The sequence below is a fragment of the Colias philodice genome, chromosome 2, assembly GCF_061535455.1.
Source record: "Colias philodice isolate Cphi_HAF_F1 chromosome 2, ilColPhil1 Martin Lab GWU primary, whole genome shotgun sequence".
NCBI lineage: Eukaryota > Metazoa > Arthropoda > Insecta > Lepidoptera > Pieridae > Colias > Colias philodice.
Genome location: NC_143087.1, coordinates 7,211,504 through 7,230,439, shown reverse-complemented (window position 1 = coordinate 7,230,439; position 18,936 = coordinate 7,211,504). Strand labels below are relative to the sequence as shown.

The following is an 18,936-nucleotide window of genomic DNA, read 5'->3' as shown; positions in this document are numbered from 1 at the left end:
ATTAAATCAAAATCAGCTGACTACAGGCATGTTATCGGCGGGGTAAAGTGCGCGGCGCGCAGCGCGGTCGCGGTGGCATGAATTTAAAAGTATCATGGATCACGGCAGGTACAAAAAAAAAAATAATTTGGAAAATCCAAAAGTGCACGCCTCATAATTTTTTTTTAATAAATATTTATTAATTATTATTTTTGTTTATTTAATAACAATTAAACCACATCGAATCAGACCCTGAAAAATGAAAGGGTTCTATTCCTGAGCATACTCAAGCGTAAGAGAAAAAAAAAGACTCGATTAGTAAAGTATTTCGGTCGCTATCGTGTTAACAAGAAAAAGGATCCGCACATACAGACACACGGACGTCCAAGACAGAACTTTTTTAAACTGTTTTTTAACTAGTTTAAATAACAAAAATGACATCAAAAATATCATGAACGTTAAAAATAGTGTTTTTTCTTAATATGTGTGTGTATGTATTATCTTACAAGTGCAATGTATGATACATAAAGACATTTTAAGTTTGAAAAATCAGATGTTTTGCGCGAAGTGACAGTAGTACCCACCTCAACGCTTCGCTTATGAGGCGTGCAATAGGCCTTTTATATAGGTGGAAGTTCTGTATTTAATAAAGAAATCGTTTTGTGGGTTTCTTCACATTCAACACGACAACAAACAACTTACAAACTTGTGAATATCATTTCTTTTAAACAGCGTAAGTTTATTTTTTAAACCATTTTTATACTTTATTGAGCAACATTTGACCAAATTTTGACTAAAGACCTGTGGACTTAAGAGTATATATGTATTAATACAATAGTATAGAGCGCGTATATTGCACAAAAATAATTTGGAAAATCCAAAAGTGCACGCCTCATAATTTTTTTTAATAAATATTTATTAATTATTATTTTTGTTTATTTAATAACAATTAAACCACATCGAATCAGACCCTGAAAAATGAAAGGGTTCTATTCCTGAGCATACTCAAGCGTAAGAGAAAAAAAAAGACTCGATTAGTAAAGTATTTCGGTCGCTATCGTGTTAACAAGAAAAAGGATCCGCACATACAGACACACGGACGTCCAAGACAGAACTTTTTTAAACTGTTTTTTAACTAGTTTAAATAACAAAAATGACATCAAAAATATCATGAACGTTAAAAATAGTGTTTTTTCTTAATATGTGTGTGTATGTATTATCTTACAAGTGCAATGTATGATACATAAAGACATTTTAAGTTTGAAAAATCAGATGTTTTGCGCGAAGTGACAGTAGTACCCACCTCAACGCTTCGCATACGAGGCGTGCAATTGCTTAATGCTTAGTGCGCATCGTAGGCAGGCGTTAGGCAGGTGAGCTATAGATACTTTATCGATGTGTGTGTGACAAATAGGGATGGGTAGGTATCAATTGCGTGTTGAACTATCGATAAGTTATGTAAATAAATATGTATCATATAAGTAAATTTTATGTTCAATAAGTTATTAAAGGAAAAATATATGAATAAATATAAATATGTAATTTTAAATTTGTTTACCAACTGAATTAAGTTTGTTTATTCCATTTGAATATTTCTTCTATTAATTATAAGTACTTTAAAAAAATATGTTTAATTGGAATATCAGAAAAACGTGAGTACTTTTTAAATAATAAAGTTAATAAAATAAAAGGTCGGGTTTAGTGCTATTTCTTTAATAATAAATCAAACAATAATAACAATGTTTTAAAAATGTTAAATAAAAATAAGAAATAATTAATAATTTAAAATGATAATATAATAAATAGGTAATATTAATAATTTTTTTATTTCATTTTATCCATTCTACTATCAAAATCTTCAAAATCAATTTAGCGGTTTAGAAAATATATCGTAAAATTACACACTTTACATTTACCCTATAATACATTCGCATTCATAATATTAGAAAGTGTATCATACAAAACACACCACAAATTTATTTAAAAATTTATTTACATTTTTAAAAGAGTTTTCATTTTAAAGTTAAATAAATAATTTGTAAAAATATAGTTCTTCTAGTAAACTTTATATCGAGTACAGCGTTGAGGTCACATCACTACGATAAAATGGCGGCAGTGAGGCGCGCGAGCAAGCCTGCGCGTGTCCGCCTCCCACCTCCCCCTCACCCCCGCGATGCTAGATTTATTTTCATAAAAATAAGTATAACAATCGACTTACTGATGAAATGTGATACTGGATTTCAATTTTGTGTATTTTCTAGTATCGTTTTTGCAAGATAGAACTGCACATTTCACCATGTTTATTCGTAAATATGAAAAAAATTCCGGAGCAACGCACTTCGACAGCACTCAACCTCGACTACGAGCGCTCGCGGCGGGAACGTCGTGTTGTTCCCACCTGTGCCTACTGTTCCCACTTGGTTGTTCGCACTCTATAGATAGTATATATACTCTAAGCCTGTGGACCTGAATAAAATCCAACTTTATATTTTAATATGAATGTTATTTTTTGAACAGGTAATGTTGTCGTCTCTAAATATAAATTAGAGTTACTTTTGAACTGTGTTTACGTACCTACCAAATTGTGATCAAATTATTTGTTAAATTATATTTTATTCACAGATTTTATTACAGTTTATATTATAACGGACAAAAGAAAAATAAATCGTCGTTTATAATCTATGAAATATGCCTTTGTTCTTCGACAGATGTCACTGTGAGTTTCGCGCCTTTTCCGGAAATAAATCCGGCGGGGCTTTCTGGTTTTGGGTACACGTGAACAGCGTCATCCAATCAGCTGGTAAATTTTAAGACCGGCGCCACTTTGTCATCAATGTTGTCCACAGTGATTGTTTAAACTTTTTCATGATATATTCTAATTAAACATTTATTGTGACTTTGTTTTGTGTTGAGTGGCTAAATCTTAGGGGCTAGGTGTTTTTTATTTGCAGTAGAACGTTGCCTACAGCATTTTCTGACCTTCGAAATATCCCAAATTGTCGCCATTTTGACCATGCAAGTTAATTTGTTGTAGTTTATTTAAGTGTTTTACACATAATTATCACCATATATACGTAAATGGATACCTTATTGCATGGAGTATTGCGAAAATGTCACAGAAAAGTAGTGTAGTAAATTTTGTAATACATGACGCTAATGGTTAGTACATGGTGCCGCCAAATTTCTCAATGTTATTTGCCTACTTCTTATTTCAATGGTATTTAGTGTTAGGTTAAAAAACATTGTATTTTTACATCTAGGAATCAGTATAAATCATTGCCTAGTATTGTGATTAATTATTTGTGCCTTATACTTAATAAGTAATACATTCAACATAGGATTAAATTATTAAAACTTTTAGGAAAGCCTCAAATGGTTAAGGTAGTGCAAAACCCTAACAGTCAACCCCTTACCGAAATAAAAATCAAACAAACCCCTGTGAAAATTTACAAGTTAGCTCAACCAGTAGAAGGAAACATTAAGGCAAGTTCCTGATCTTAATATATAGAAAATCTCAATCAGTAGGTAAACAATGAGAAATTTAGATGAAATAAACTGCTGTGTATTTAACATATGGTCCACCAAATTTTTTTCATTAGTTGTTTTGTGTTGAGCTTAAATAGTACAGCTTTAGTTTCATGTCTTGTCATGCTTCTAGGTAGGAATTCCATATGATTCATTAGGGTATCCATTGTTACCTTTGTTTTTTTTTATTTATTTATAGAATTAAATATTCTAATGTAAATATCAGCTGTTTCTGTTGTATATTTTGATTGATTGTGTATGTGCAAACTGAAGTATAAATGTTATTTTTACAATGCTGTAAATTTAGCCCTATCTTTTACAGCCTCAAGCATATCAACCTATTAAACTGACTGGCACTAAACATACATCAGGTATGTTAGATTATTCAGTATGTGAAGTGCAAGCAAAGTGCAAATAAATTTTATGAATTTATCTCTTTCAGAGCAATTAGAAGAATCTCTTACTATTTCTACACCACAAGAAGTTGCTACATGTGTTGAGCCTGAAACAAATTTGAATAAATCATTGGTGTGTAATTTAAACACAGATTTTTATTGAAGGTGTTATTAAGGGAATGAATAATTAAAATTAACAATGAACTAATTCATGTGAAATTTTCAGATAAAAGTACAAAATCCATTTACTGAAGTAAACTTAGAATTTGTACCTAAATTAGTTCCAATTATACGAAAAGGTGAATTAACAACAGATAGCAAACAAAGTGAAGCTTTAAGTATGTCTCATGCATCTCGGAGAAGACATGATTCAGATAATGATGCCCCAACAGAATAGTAAGTAAATTGTAATATGTAAAGTTTGTTGTATGACATTTATTACTTTTAACTTAGATGCATGTTTCACATGGTTAATATTGTGAACATACATACAAAGCTACAAAGATAAAGTCCCTGATCCAGCTGTGGAGACGAATATTAACTAAGAAAACTTGTATGTTAATTAAGTAAACTTGTGGAATACTGTTTGATTCATATCAATAGGCTCATTGTTCTCAATTTAAAAGCAAATTTCATACTAAAATATAGGATATTGGTATATTTGATTAATGTTACTTATAAGGGTAAAAAATTTCATTTACTGATCTAATAGTTCTTTAGATAACCTAACTTAAATAATCCCATGTTTTATTTCTCTTGAATAAGCAACTAAATTTGTTGAAATTTGTGTGGTAGTAGTTGTACTTATGTACCAAGTCCTACTAGTATGTATATATGTATAAAGATTTTTACAACTCACTAAATAAGTTATTTTGTATTGTACTAGCTTTTAACCCGCGGCTTCGCCCGCTTTGTCTAAAACATAATAAATTATATATTAAAACTTTCCTCTTGAATCACTCTATCTATTAAAAAAAACCGCATCAAAATCTGTTGCGTAGTTTTAAAGATTTAATCATACATAGGGATATAGGGACAGAGAAAGCGACTTTGTTTTATACTATGTAGTCATTACATTAGCCTGTAATTGTGTCCCAATGTTGGGCAAAGGCCCCCCCAAAGCGCTTCCATGAATCACAATCTTGGCTATTTTAGACCAGTCTCTATTAAATTGGTCCAGTTCAATCCGCCATCTTTTCTTCGGCCTGCCGCGACGCCTTCTTGTCTGGGCTCCACAATGTCGTTACCTTGGCCCACAGTTCGTCCAGCATACATCTAATATCCCCTATACAGCTCCATTTAAGCGAAGCGGCTTTTTGTGCTACATCGGCGATCTTAGTTTTGGAGCGCAGCTCGGTGTTTCGAACACGATCTGTTAATTTAACACCCAGTATGCTTTCCTCCATTGACCTTTGACAGACCTTCAGATTGGACTTTTATTCATTTGTCAAAGACCAAGTTTGTGCAACATAAGTTAAAATTGGAAGAATACACATGTCCATAAGCTTCCTTTTGATGTTTAAATAACGGGTCACACTGTTTAACTCTTTTTTATTTGAAACTTTGGACCAGTTGTCTGTAATGTTATTGAAGCTGTAATTTTGTTATATGTTAATTATTAATTAATTAAATTAAGTTGATAATTATTAATAAAATATTACTTCTGACAATTATAGCACAACAAAAAGGCGTAAGCATGCAGACAAAGTTGGAAAAGGGTTAAGGCATTTTTCAATGAAAGTTTGTGAAAAAGTAAGAAATAAGGGTTTTACTTCATACAATGAAGTTGCTGATGAACTTGTCCTTGAATTCGCCACTGGAATACATGGATCATCTGATAGCCAAGTGAGTTATATTTTAATTTATTTTATTTAAACCTATCGTATCATTGTCGACCAAGGAGCTATTGGGGCGGCTGATAGTAAGTACTAAGTGCTACAACCGCCCATGAACAAGTATAATCAACTAAGTAATAACTTTGTGTTACTTCCACCTTCCCTTTACAACAATCAAAGTTGAATGTATATTGTAATAACAAGGAAAATAGAATTTCAATAAATTTTTAATAATCGTGACTCGCATTAGACTAACCTACAATATATACAGGGTGTCCCACTATTGGTATACTAAGCGCGAGGCGACTTGTAGTTTTGCATACACTAATCACGTAAAAAATACTTAAAAAAAATTTCAACAACAAAATTACGCCAAAAATTTTTTGCTCAATTTTTCCTGTAAATCCATGTTTTCTTCTCTAGTTTCGCGCAGCCGGCATATATCGCTTCTCTATTATGAGCATTTTGTCTATGAAAATATAATCTTAAACAATAGCTCACGTGCTGGTGTCAAAGTTGGGCGGGTTTCTTGTTATGGGTGCACACAAAGAGTTTTAAGAATTCATCTATTTGAAAAAAAAATGCATCTAGAATTTTATAAGTATTTTTTACGTACTCAGCGTATGCAAAACTATAACCTCCTATATGCAAAACTATAACTATAAGCTCTGACCTCATGGGGCGGCGTGAGCGGAACACGTCTCACGCCGCCTCAACTCACCGGACGATGGACTAAATCCCCGCTCCATCGCCCGGAATTATAATTTTGCGATCGCGCTCGTGAGGTTTTGGTGACACAAGTTTCTGAACATGTCACCCGACTAAAACGATTTTAAAAACGTTATCACGTTAAAATCTTTAATTTCTATACACATAATTAATATTGCAAATACGCCATGGCCCGCGAGTACTTCGGCGCGCCGTGAGCGCGCGCCCCTTCGTGTGTTTGCACGTATTATAAATCAATAGACTACAGGCTACACAGATGCCGTACAAAATCAAATAACCAAATTTTTTATGAAATCCCTTACAAAAATGGTGGTCCACAAAGTCGGTATTTATTTTTATTTTCCGACAATTGCGGGGGTAAATTTGGTCATTTGATTTTGTACGGCATCTGTGTCATACCATTTCTAAACTGCTTTTAATCCATTATTCCGCAACGCCGTACAAAAATCATGGAGACAAGGGGAAAAAATCAAACAAAATTAACCTACACTAAAAGCTCCTTATGGGAAAATGTTGTGTTCTAATGTAATACAGAGAAACTTAACATTTCAGCAATATGACCAAAAGAATATTCGACGAAGAGTTTATGATGCGTTAAATGTTTTAATGGCAATGAATATAATTTCAAAAGACAAAAAAGAAATAAGGTGGCTGGGTCTACCAACTAATTCATTACAAGAATGTACAGCTCTTGAAAAAGAAAAACAAACAAAATTGGAACAAATTCAAAAGAAAACACAACAGTTACAGGAACTTATATTACAGGTAAGATAACAGTTTTATCATAAGCTATTTGATTTTTCAAGAAATTTCTTGAGAGAAAATGCATTTGTTTTAAATTGATATTTGGATACAAATGTTTGCACAAATATTTTGATAGCATAAGACTTGTATTAGCAATGGTATAGAAAATATTGAAAGTAAACAGAACAAATAAAATTAATTCTTATAATAATATTTACTGAAGTCACATTGTCAAGCTATATAATTATGCCGTAATTCGTAAACCTCTCTGAGAAAACTGTTTCTATTTCGTAAAATATAGATCATAATTTACTCAAGAACAAGTCTTTCATCATAAAAAATCCTCATAATTTATCATTATTAACAGATAGAAAAAACACATGCAAGTTATACCCATTTTTGCTTAGGGGAAAAAAATACTATAGTATCAAGAAGTCTGAGTACTTAATAAATGACGTTGAATTATTATGGTGTATACATTTATGCAGGCTTTTGTATTTTTCAGCATATATCATTTAAAGGTTTAATAGAAAGGAATAAAGAAGCAGAAAATAAAGGCATAAAACCGTCAGCATCATCAGCAATACATTTACCATTTATTGTTGTAAATACAAGTGATAAAGCGCTTATTGATTGTAGTATCTCTAATGATAAGTAAGTATGCTTACTAATCTTCTCTTTAAGATATTAATCTTAAAAATTAATATTTTCATCATACATCTATATACCATAACACTTTCTTGTATTTATGCACTTTCTACCTTTTTAATTATTTATTTGTCCTATATCCCAAGTAATAAATCGCTTCTAAGCGATATGGCTGCCAAATTGTACACCTATTTTAAGTTATTTTTTTTGTGTGCATTGCAGTGTTTTGTAACAGTTTTATTGTAACAGGACAAGCCCGTTTGAATGTGGTTAAACAATGGATGATAAAATCAAATGAGTTTAATTGATTTTTTATCAGTTGAAACAATTATATACTTAATTTCCATAACTACTTAAATTTAAATATGCAAATTAATTCGAAAAAAAAATCCACTTATTTCTTAATATCTCAGCATATCTATACGATATAACTACTAGCATGTAGGACAAGCTTAATTAATAACTTTTTTCGGCTTGATTAAAAGATTTTTTTTTCTATTTTCAGGACAGAGTATATGTTTAATTTTAATAAGAGGTTCCAGATACATGACGACATAGACATATTAAAAAGGATGGGTCTTTTATTTGGTATGCTTTACATATAATATTATTTACTTAAACAAATATGTTTCCATTTTCTTTTCTCTCGGATATCAACATGCATTGTCATATCTGCAGTAACGCGTTGATGCGTTCCCTCTATTATGCACTTAGCTGTGTTTTCTATGCAAATGGAAATTTCTTACATATACATAAGACACGCATACGCGCGCTACACTGCATGATGCGGTACAGTTTGCCCATTGCCTAAATCAATGTTAAAATTGTTATTATTTATTTTTCAGGTTTAGATAAAGGAGAATGTTCAGAAGAAGATATTGAAAAAGCGAAAAGTATGGTTCCCAAATCGTTAGAATGTTATGTTGAACGTAAGTAGATTTTTGTTATCATTATAAAATAAAATTTATTTCATGCCAAGATCGTGAAAAAATATGAAGGTTTTGTTTATTGTACAATGTCCATTACTCAAACAAATGAACTTGCGGTCACTATTGCTCACGCTGAAAAGTTTGTCTTATATTTTACTACTGATTTAAAATGTCCCATCAAGATTAGTTAGCACAAACCACGCACAAACAAGAACTTAATAGTTCTCTTCTAATATTGTCTCATTGTAAAACCCCATTTTACTAATCAAGACCTTTCAGTTGATACTCATATTAAAGGTGTCCCAAAAAAATTTGGTGCATCCACAATTAGAAGGGCATGGGTTAAATTTTTTTGCAAATGTCGCTCTGTTGTTCTCTTAAACTAGTGCAGTGACAGCATATGGGAAGCCTAATCTCCATTAAATTCAATATTTTCTTTGCATTTCAGAAATGGCAAGAGGTCTCAGCAATAACCTTTCGGATATTCTCGATGAGGGATATTTAGAAGAAGGCGTGGATGATGAAACATTAGGTGAAGCAGATGTTGATGATGATCAGGAAGCTGATGCTAATGAGTACAGTGAAGACAGTAGTGACGTTGATGTTTAACAAAGTACTGTTGTTATATTTGGTCTGGGATTTAGTTCAACAATGTATAATTTTGAATCAAAATGCACTTTTAAGTGCAGAATTATATTACAGTTAAATTTAATGTTGTACTTTAACATAATTTAAGTGTGGAATTTATCATTTTGATAAATAATATTTATTTGTCTTACTAATAATAAGCAGGCAGAAAAGCAATAAAAATTATATTTGTTATGTTATCCAAGTCCAAATGTTTGAACTAGATTTATTTAATATGCATCTGCATTATATATCAACTGCATTCTTAATTGATATTTAAAAGTTTAATATCATAAATCGGAATAAGTCTCGAAAACAAATTGATCATTTTTCTTTCAATAGGCTTCACATAACAACATCAATATTTAGGAATTACAATAATGAATTTATTATGTCTATTATCTCCTAGAATACGAAGAGGTAGAAGCGGCATTCGCGTAAAAACAGGTTCCGTTTGAAGTCAGCTAATTTAGCTTATTTGTGTTTAGTTGGTCACGTTGCAAACTCTTTTCGGCTAAAGAGTTTAAAATGTCTCGATACTATCTTTGCCTAACGCAGAACGGCTTTAACTGTTAACTTGTCCGCATATACCGCTTCTACGTCAGTTTATTCATGTATTCTAAGGTCTACTACGATAAATCGCGCAAGCCAATTTACAACTTTAACAAGACTTAATTCAAAATAAAAAGAAACCCCTGGGCTCGTCGTTTCGACGTCCATCGTTTTTAGTTTTGGGGTTTAATTATAATTAATCAGCTTAAGCCTTAACCTCTTGCGTACAATAAACAACTGTTTGCATTTTTTGCTATTTTCCTCCCATACCTTAGTGATTTTTGTGAATGTATATGAGTGATGTCAATTGGTCCTAATTTTTGAAATCCTACGTTTCTTGATAATATTTCTCGACAGCCTCTACAGAAACGCACTTTCTAGCAAAAGGCACTTAATTTAGTTGCAAATCAGTATCTCCCTTATTTCATTGATTTCTTTCCATATTCAATACTCGGTGTGATTAATCGTATGATGACAATTAACTTGAAGACTAAATTACTTAATAAAACTCACAGTTATGTGAAGCAGGACTCGAAACGCAAGTTTAATAAATTATGCACTTTTATATCCCAATGACGGATGGAGATTGTGTAGTTTTAACTTTTATTATTGTAATAAAGGTACCTGTTTTATGTGTAAAATTGTATAAATGTTATAAAATAATAGGAAACAGTAACTTTATAATAAATATACACTGATGTTAAGACAAATTCATATTTGTTGAAATGCATTGGTTGTATAATGCCAAGATGCATTATAAAGTAATAAAACATGTTTTATTCTTTTTACCCTCCATAATAATATGTGGATATTTCTAGTTTTAATTAATTACTATAAGATAACCTTATTATTTTGAACTACAAATGCTCAAGCCATTCTTTATGAAATTATATGAATTGTTGTTGACTGTTTCATTTGTAGATTTTTTCTAGTTCATTTTTTATGTTCAAAAAGCAGAAAGGATTATCTGAATTGTCAAATTTGATCTCAAATGAAATTTAGGACGATCACTTATTGTGGCACAGTATTTTTATGATATTTTTGGGGTATTGACTGAATGCACTAGCTGTTACAATGTACAAGATCCGATGACAAAACGTTTTCAGCATATCTATCATTTATAGAATAGATTTCATGTTAAAGAGTATAAATAAAATAATTAAATATTTGTTTTGTTTGATTTTTCACCTACAAATACTTATTTTTGTTAATCTTCTGATTAGCTATCAAACAGGTTATCAATTTTTCAAAGAATACCAACTGCTTTGTGATTGGTTGCTACTCATGGTACCACTAATAGTATCTTAATGCATATATGAATAATAAACTCGTAGAAAAGTCGAAACTGTACAATGGATATTTTTTCAAAAGAATACATACTTGGGGCATCATCTACAATACCAAAGCCTAAAATTAAATTTTTAGAATTTTTGTCTATGTGTCCAGGCTAAACTCAAAATCGTACTGCATGGATTTACTTCAAATTAAGTACAGAAATAGCTTGAAAGCTGAGGAAGGACAAGGATAGGTTTTATCCCAGAAATCGGAAAGCTAAGAACAACATTTCATGAATTGCTAAAGATAATAATAAGAAGTGACATAATAGAGAAGTTTGTTAGAAATGGATATTAAATAAAATTCTTTGTCAAGTTTTAATAAACCATACACTTATATTTATTAGAAAATTGAATACAAGAAAGCAAGCTTTTCAACATAATAATAGATGGCCAGACTTGAAATGTCTTTACTTCCGTTGTTAAAATTAATAGCTAATAATATAAAATAAAGGATTTTCCTATTGTTATTTTAAATCATCATCATCAAACAAATCTTCAAAATCTGCAAACAGAAAAAAAAAAGATTAAATTGTACCTTATTCAAATAATAATAATATATTGGTATGTATATTTTTTTGTTACTTGAATAATAAGTGGTGTTACAATCATAATTATATTTTTCTTCTATCTGTATAGATTTTTAAATTCAAACACTTGAATATTGAGAAATGAATCAAAAAAAAAAAGTAAATTATTATGGTTGTCTCAAATTGTGGAAAATGATAAAAATAACTTGTTATTATTAGTTTAATTTCAAACAACAATTGGACGATACTCTACCATTAAAAAAGTCTCCATGTACTGCTTTTTCATTAGCAGCTAAATCCATTAAAAGGTTGGAAGGTCCACCAGCCTAAAAATATCAATAAAACAATTGTACTATTGTTAAACTACTTAACGCAAGTAGTACCTTAATAATTGTGGTGATATACTGAACATGTACATACTTAATATTTGTATAAAAGATGAAGTGCACAAAAATAAAGCATTTGTTTGTTTCTATAATAATATATACATACTTCCTCTAAATCCATGTAAGGTCCCACTCCTTCAGGAAACATTTCATCAGCAGCCACAGTAGGTTTCATTTTTTTACTGACGTGAGTTGACTCGAATGAATTATCCAATTTAATGTTCGCTAATTTTATTTAAGATGTATAGTTTTAATATCTTCTCCTGCTCTAGAAATATATTTTATAGATTATAGTATTTGATAATCTCAAACTGTATCGGCTATAAAAAAATATTTATATTTTTATATAAAATCAATAAAATAATTCAGATTTGTAAATGACACAAGCTCCTGCACTAATACAAAATCACTGATTTACGTAACAATATTTCTAATGATATCTTATTTACGTATTTGGCTTTTTATTGTATCTTTTGAACACAACACAAAGCACATTTAACTTATATATCTTTAGTTGTGCCACGTATTCGTGATATTGTTAATTCCTATTTGTATTTATAATGATCATATGTATCAATATTAAGTCTTAATTATACCGGATAAATTGAAATAATAGTAAAAGTTATTCTTTTGAAACATGTATGACCACGTATGGAATCGGTAAAATACTAGTTGTGTCACGTGTTCGTGATATTGTTAATTCCTATTTGTATTTATAATGATCATCATTTATCACTATTAAGTCGTAATTATACCGAATAAATAGAAATAAAAGTAAAAGTTTCTGTTTTGACACATATATCTATCTCTCTTGCAAGCGTCCTGCGTCATATGTCATAGTTGAATGAATGTGTTCGACGCATTGTTCGACGTTATTTATTTTGAATTATAATGTTTATTACGATTTACTTTTCACATTTGTCTTGTAAATTAAAATATTACCTATGTAATAAATGTAAAACTTAACGTTCATCGTTAGTATAAACTCGATAAAGTATTTTTTTGAAGCGTTGAATAAAACTATTGTTTTATTTTTATTGTCGTGAACTGCGGCTTATTTACATAAAAACTTTAATCGTTTCTAAAAGTACTAACATCAAGCTTTAAATTGAGCTATATTTCATCTTGACACAATAAGTTTGATTGCGATACCAAGTGCCATAGTCACTTGGGCAATCTCCTTTCAATGTAAGACGTATAAGTGCCTGTAGCTGTGTTGACTGAGTCTCGTACTTTAAAATCGATAGATGCTGGTTCAAATCATCGCTGTTCATGCACATTTTTTTTTCTTTTCCCGTATTTTAAGGGTCATATAAATAATACTGTTTACAAGAGAATACTTAAGAAGAAAAAAGATAAGACATTTTTTTTAACAGAAAATAAAGAATATTAGTCTATGATATAACTAATATATATTATATACACTACTCTGATCACTATGTTGAATGTTTGTAGTGGGTGTCGAAATCTTATTAAAGGTACTCACTTCCTTAAGATGCTCCACCACCGCGTTGCTATGAACTGTATCTATCAAAGAAATACTCGAACAATTAGAGCATAAATTTCAATGTAAGACGTATAAGTGCCTGTAGCTGTGTTGACTGAGTCTCGTACTTTAAAATCGATAGATGCTGGTTCAAATCATCGCTGTACATCCACATTTTTTTTTCTTTTCCCGTATTTTATGGTCATATAAATAATACTGTTTACAAGGGAATACTTAAGAAGACAAAAGATATAGACATTTTTTTAACAGAAAATAAAGAATATATATAATATAATTATATTATATACACTACTCTGATCACTATGTCGAATGTTTGTAGTGGGTGTCGAAATCGTAATAGAGGTACTCACTTCCTTAGATGCTCCCTAAAAACTAAAATAATAATTCAAAAACACCGGAGTTTTTAAAACAACGCCCTCTAGATGTAATAATTGAAAATCGATAGTTTGCTGTTTCCTTAGTTCTAAAATTGGTCACTAGGTGGCGCTTTTAAAACTGCAAATTAAATAATAAGCTCAAATGAGAGCGCCATCTAGCAATAAGCTGAAATTACGGGGTACGATCTCTAGTATGACGTTCATCAGTCCTATATATTTATTCGTCCATGCTTATATGCACAGAAATAAACGAGTCGAAAATAATATTTTTAACTGTCAAAAGTATATTTTCAAAATATACCTTGGACAGTGTGACATTGACAATTGACATACGACAGATCGACAGATATTATTTATCATTTTTTTTATGACGGCAACGTTTTAACTTTTTGACTTATCGCTAAAGGAATTGATATTTTTTTTCTAAGCGTAAAAAATCGAAAACGGATCGACCAATTCGGCTAATTTTTTAACGTTCATGTACGCCCAAGGAAAGCCCAATGATATAAAGCATTAAGCAACACAACAGCTGAATGCTATGCATTTTCTTCTGACTTCTGAATTGAAATCATAATAGTTACTCGTCCTTAAAAAAACGCTTCCTAGATATTCATATATCGGCCATCAGCGCTGACATTACGCGTGTCGTCAGTGTGGTCGTCAGCGTGAGATTAAATTCAGCCTTAGAAAAAAATCGTTGCTTTTTGACACAGTTACTGATATTTCTTAGCTTACATTTTATTTATTACTAGCTGTGCTTCTCGGTTTCACCCGCGTGGCTCCGCTCGTGTTGGTCATAACCACAAACGTAAATCGTAATGATATATAGCATATAGTAATAGCTTTCCGCGATAAATGGGCTATCTAACACCGAAATGATTTTTCATATCGGGCCAGTAGTTCCTGAGATTAGTGCGTTCAAACAAACAAACAAACAAACTCTTCAGCTTTATAATATTAGTATAGATCAAAAGTTCTCGTAACCGGACCATTAAATCTTCAAAAAAAAAAGAAAACTGGCATTTCATTTTGACACATCAGGGTGACAGGGTCATCAGTGTTCAATTCTAGAAGATTAACATGGCCCCTGCGCAAGGAATTTCAATTTGTTGCTGTGATCGCAGATGTGTGTTGAGTGATTTTAGATAGAGAGAGTGATAACCACGAACATAACCTTTAAAAGTTAAAACATGAATGTTAACTTTATACGAAATTAATATTAGCTATGTCCTCATATTAAGATGTAAAAATCTAATGAAAGAGATAAGTGATTTTCAATTAATTTTTATCAACTAGATTTATTCCAATGAAAATGCTTTCATATGAAAATAAAATTATCCTGGCTCCAATGGTGCGTATTGGCACTTTACCTATGCGAATATTAGCACTCCGTTACGGAGCAGATATTGTGTATTCGGAAGAATTGATAGATTGGAAACTTTTGCGCTCAAAACGAAGGTATAATGGTAGGTATGTTGTTCACCTAAGTTAAATTAAAAATCAAGTATTTAGTAATAATATTTATTTGTGTGGCATTTGTAGCAATTTTACTTGTACAGGTAGCTCAGGTATTAAATTATTTTATTTTTCTGATGGTAAGCTGCATTAGGGTAATTCCAGATGACGGGGTAAATGCAATAACGTTGAATTAATAAGTAACTAGTGATTGATTAAACAAATATGAATAATATTGTTATCAAACCCGTTTATTTTCATGCGATGCCTTCACAATACTCACAGTAAAACAATGCTCTGAAGTGGTATTCACAATTTTCCGATTTACCTGACATCTGGAATTCCTCAAATGTTCTAAAAATTATTTCTTCTAACACACATATCTTGCATTAATTAATCATAAGTGGGTTCCATTTTAAATAAATATGTATGTATCTGTATAATTAATTAACAATTATTTCACAAATTACAAATGCACTAGTTGACTTGTTGCTTTTAAATTTCTAGATATACTTAAAACAGTGGACTATGTGGATCAAACTGATGGAACCATAGTGTTTCGTACATGTGCAGAGGAAAATGGAAAAGTAGTACTGCAGCTTGGTACCTGTTGTGCAGAAAGAGCTTTGAAAGTGGCAAAACTTGTGTATGTTTATTCTATTGTTATTTTCATATTTATGCATAATATATTTAAGTCCCTAAAATTTGAATTTTTGAAGTATTTACATTTTGTAGAAGAGAAATGTAAAAGAATTAAAATAAACTTGGCTAGAACTTGTCGTCCATACAAATATTTTGATTATGTAAATAATACTTTTCAGAGAAAATGATGTTGCAGCAATTGACATTAATATGGGCTGCCCTAAAGAATTTTCCATTAAAGGTGGCATGGGTGTTGCACTATTGGAGCAGCCAGATAAGGCCTACAATATTTTAAATAAACTTGTAAATAATCTCTCTATACCAGTCACTTGCAAAATAAGAATTTTAGAGACTCCAGAGGACACACTGAAATTAGTTGAAAAATTGGCAAGTTCTGGAATAAAAGCTATAGCCATTCACGGAAGAACAAAACATGAGAGACCCCAGCATGCTGTACATACTGATATTATAAAATATGTTGCAGAAAGATTGTCTATTCCTGTCATAGCAAAGTAAGTTGAGATGTTCAAATTATAAGAGAGCCTATAATTGATATGATGAGGGAGAGATTGATTAAAATTTTTACTATTTGATACTTAGGTATGTTATTTTATAAGTTTGTATTTATTTTACTTGTATTATCATAGAATAAGATTTATTTTTGTTTTTTGTTCTAGTGGTGGTTCAAAAGAGATAGAAAAGTACACAGATATAATAAAATTTAAAAATTTGACCGGATGCTCAAGTGTCATGCTAGCAAGAGCTGCTGAATGGAACTGTTCAATATTCAGAAAGGAGGGTTTATTGCCTATGGATACAGTAATTAAAGAATATCTTAAACTTGCTATAGACTATGATAATTCACCTTCAAATACAAAATATTGCATTCAAAATGTTCTACGAGAGTTACAAGATACACCCAGAGGAAGAAAATTTTTAGACTGTCAGACCCAAGAACAAATTTGGTAAGTTATTAATTTAGTAAGGTTACTTTAGAAAGCAGAAAACTATAATAAATGGATCCTTTTCATAAAGAAATATACTCAAAATAATTTGTTTACAGTGCAATATGGGATATGGATGAATATTGCAGAGAGAAACAGAGCCTTTATCAAACATTGGGTATAAATGGTAGATGGCAAGTGAATCCAGATGAACTACAACCACCCAACAAGAAATTAAAAACCACAGAAAATGAAAAACTGGATGATGTTGAACAAATGAAGGTGTGGTTTATTTTTTTTTAAATCAAAACATGATATTTTTGACTTCAGTAGTTAACCATTTATTGATATCTTTACAGGTATGTTTTATCCGGGCCAATTTCACTGATCTGACATTGCCAAAAACGGAACTCCATTGCTGGGCTGCCAAGAATGGCCATAAACTTCCTACATATGAAACACAACAAGTGCAGAAACTTTTCAGAACAATATTGACTTTTAATGGGAAAAAATATACTTCTTCATTTTGGGAAAAGAACAAAAAATTTGCAGAGCAGGGTGCTGCTTTGGTCTGTTTATTTTCTTTGGGTCTTAAAACTAGAGAAGATTTGATTGATCTTGGCAGTATAATAAAGTGAATGAAACATCAAAAAAACTTTTTCATTCCATTTTATTCTCTTTAAATTGTTGATTTGTTATTGTTTCTATATTATCTACTAATTCTTTATCAAGTTTTTCGAGTTCGGAATTGAGAACATCATGTTTTTGTAAACCCTGGTTCAATTTCTTCAGATTTGTATAGCAATCGAAGGCTTCTCGTAATGGATCATCATTAAGACTTAATTGCAGAGGCTCTTCCAATTGTAGAATACCCGAATCCGATAAATCTTCCAAAATACATTGCGGGGATGGTAAATTTGGAATTGGATGTTTGGTATTATCCATAATACTTAATGGATAAATTCCCTGGTACTTATATGAAATAGCTTAAAACAGTCAATCCGTTATGTTTTTGGTATTATCATGAGCATTAATATTTCACTGATCAATACATACCTACACGAATACCTACGTTCTCACTTCTCCAAAGAGTCACTTCTCAATCCCAAAACTTCTGATTGACTTTGACGACTTGACGTTATTGACAAAAGTTTTGACATCGTATTTTTGTGTCTACGCCACGAAATAAGTCCCGCGGTGAAGGTATGAACTTAATTTGACAGGTCGGTTAAATAAGGGTTTCCTCTACCACTATGATTTGAATTTGAACCATACGGGAAAATATTTGGGCTCTATTGAAAATTAAATTGCATTACAATCAGCTATGATTACAATATTATAAAACTTAAATAAATTTATACTTCACAGACCGTAATTACCAACTGGACTATGAGTGCAAAATAACTGAGGAAAATTTCACACATAATAGAGTTAATACTATAATAATTATTGTCCTTTTTTTCAATACTCGTCAATTTCAATAATCTATTTCCCCAGTTCTAAGAGAAGAGACTTCTAACCAGCTCAAGAGAGACCATAGACGAAAAAATGTTTTGTGGTTTTATGAAACCACGGTAAAAGTGAAACTGTTCGAACGGTTCCGAACACTGCTTTGTGTAGCGCATGTCGCGTGACGGTCGGCTGCCGAGTAGGTATACCTACTCGGCAGCCGCGATACACGCGACATGCGCTACACAGACCAAAAAGTTTGAGACGATGTAATAAAAGTTTCACTTGTATACGTAGTATATTATTATTAGTCTGTGGTTTCACTTTAAAAGAAGTAAACTTCTAAACG

The 18,936-nt window shown here is 31.2% G+C and overlaps 3 protein-coding genes across 9 annotated transcripts; 2 read left to right on the top strand and 1 right to left on the bottom strand.

Moving 5' to 3' along the window:
- Positions 1–2,633: 2,633 nt before the first annotated feature.
- Dp (transcription factor Dp) lies at positions 2,634–11,131 on the top strand. 5 transcript variants are annotated; one of them, XM_089706096.1, is made up of 11 exons: positions 2,634–2,779; positions 3,341–3,462; positions 3,827–3,875; positions 3,947–4,032; positions 4,126–4,295; positions 5,576–5,744; positions 7,031–7,228; positions 7,713–7,861; positions 8,361–8,443; positions 8,701–8,784; positions 9,233–11,131. In XM_089706096.1, exons 1-11 carry the CDS (start codon positions 2,668–2,670, stop codon positions 9,391–9,393), a joined length of 1,383 nt encoding a protein of 460 aa, XP_089562222.1. In that variant the 5' UTR covers positions 2,634–2,667; the 3' UTR covers positions 9,394–11,131. The 5 variants fall into 5 exon arrangements, with proteins under 5 accessions (XP_089562222.1, XP_089562230.1, XP_089562240.1 ...); XM_089706104.1 differs by having other exon boundaries at positions 2,716–3,138; positions 7,016–7,228; XM_089706090.1 differs by having other exon boundaries at positions 2,758–2,779; positions 7,016–7,228.
- Positions 11,132–11,601: 470 nt separating this feature from the next.
- LOC149490538 (COP9 signalosome complex subunit 9) lies at positions 11,602–12,718 on the bottom strand. 2 transcript variants are annotated; one of them, XM_089706292.1, is made up of 4 exons: positions 12,663–12,718; positions 12,320–12,481; positions 12,081–12,153; positions 11,602–11,802 (listed from the first exon to the last, which is right to left on the bottom strand). In XM_089706292.1, the coding sequence occupies exons 2-4, from the start codon at positions 12,386–12,388 to the stop codon at positions 11,765–11,767; spliced, it is 180 nt and encodes a 59-aa protein (XP_089562418.1). In that variant the 5' UTR covers positions 12,389–12,481; positions 12,663–12,718; the 3' UTR covers positions 11,602–11,764. The 2 variants fall into 2 exon arrangements, with proteins under 2 accessions (XP_089562418.1, XP_089562412.1); XM_089706286.1 differs by having other exon boundaries at positions 12,320–12,713.
- A 2,460-nt stretch (positions 12,719–15,178) lies between these two features.
- Dus2 (Dihydrouridine synthase 2) lies at positions 15,179–17,793 on the top strand. 2 transcript variants are annotated; one of them, XM_089705689.1, is made up of 6 exons: positions 15,179–15,563; positions 16,060–16,198; positions 16,374–16,706; positions 16,872–17,159; positions 17,258–17,420; positions 17,498–17,793. In XM_089705689.1, exons 1-6 carry the CDS (start codon positions 15,404–15,406, stop codon positions 17,774–17,776), a joined length of 1,362 nt encoding a protein of 453 aa, XP_089561815.1. In that variant the 5' UTR covers positions 15,179–15,403; the 3' UTR covers positions 17,777–17,793. The 2 variants fall into 2 exon arrangements, with proteins under 2 accessions (XP_089561815.1, XP_089561817.1); XM_089705691.1 differs by having other exon boundaries at positions 15,179–15,567.
- Positions 17,794–18,936: the final 1,143 nt, after the last annotated feature.

Excerpts from the sequence above, each read along its gene's own strand:
- Dp (XM_089706096.1), top strand. The coding sequence starts at position 2,668 with ATGCCTTTGTTCTTCGACAGATGTCACTGTGAGTTTCGCGCCTTTTCC. Across the intron at positions 5,745-7,030 it reads ATGGATCATCTGATAGCCAA|AATATTCGACGAAGAGTTTA; the intron begins GTGAGTTATATT and ends TATGACCAAAAG. Across the intron at positions 8,785-9,232 it reads GTTAGAATGTTATGTTGAAC|AAATGGCAAGAGGTCTCAGC; the intron begins GTAAGTAGATTT and ends TTTGCATTTCAG.
- LOC149490538 (XM_089706292.1), bottom strand. The coding sequence starts at position 12,388 with ATGAAACCTACTGTGGCTGCTGATGAAATGTTTCCTGAAGGAGTGGGA. Across the intron at positions 12,154-12,319 it reads CTTACATGGATTTAGAGGAA|GCTGGTGGACCTTCCAACCT; the intron begins GTATGTATATAT and ends TGATATTTTTAG. Across the intron at positions 11,803-12,080 it reads ACATGGAGACTTTTTTAATG|ATTTTGAAGATTTGTTTGAT; the intron begins GTAGAGTATCGT and ends TTCTGTTTGCAG.
- Dus2 (XM_089705689.1), top strand. The coding sequence starts at position 15,404 with ATGAAAATGCTTTCATATGAAAATAAAATTATCCTGGCTCCAATGGTG. Across the intron at positions 16,199-16,373 it reads TTGAAAGTGGCAAAACTTGT|AGAAAATGATGTTGCAGCAA; the intron begins GTATGTTTATTC and ends AATACTTTTCAG. Across the intron at positions 16,707-16,871 it reads TCTATTCCTGTCATAGCAAA|TGGTGGTTCAAAAGAGATAG; the intron begins GTAAGTTGAGAT and ends TTTTTGTTCTAG.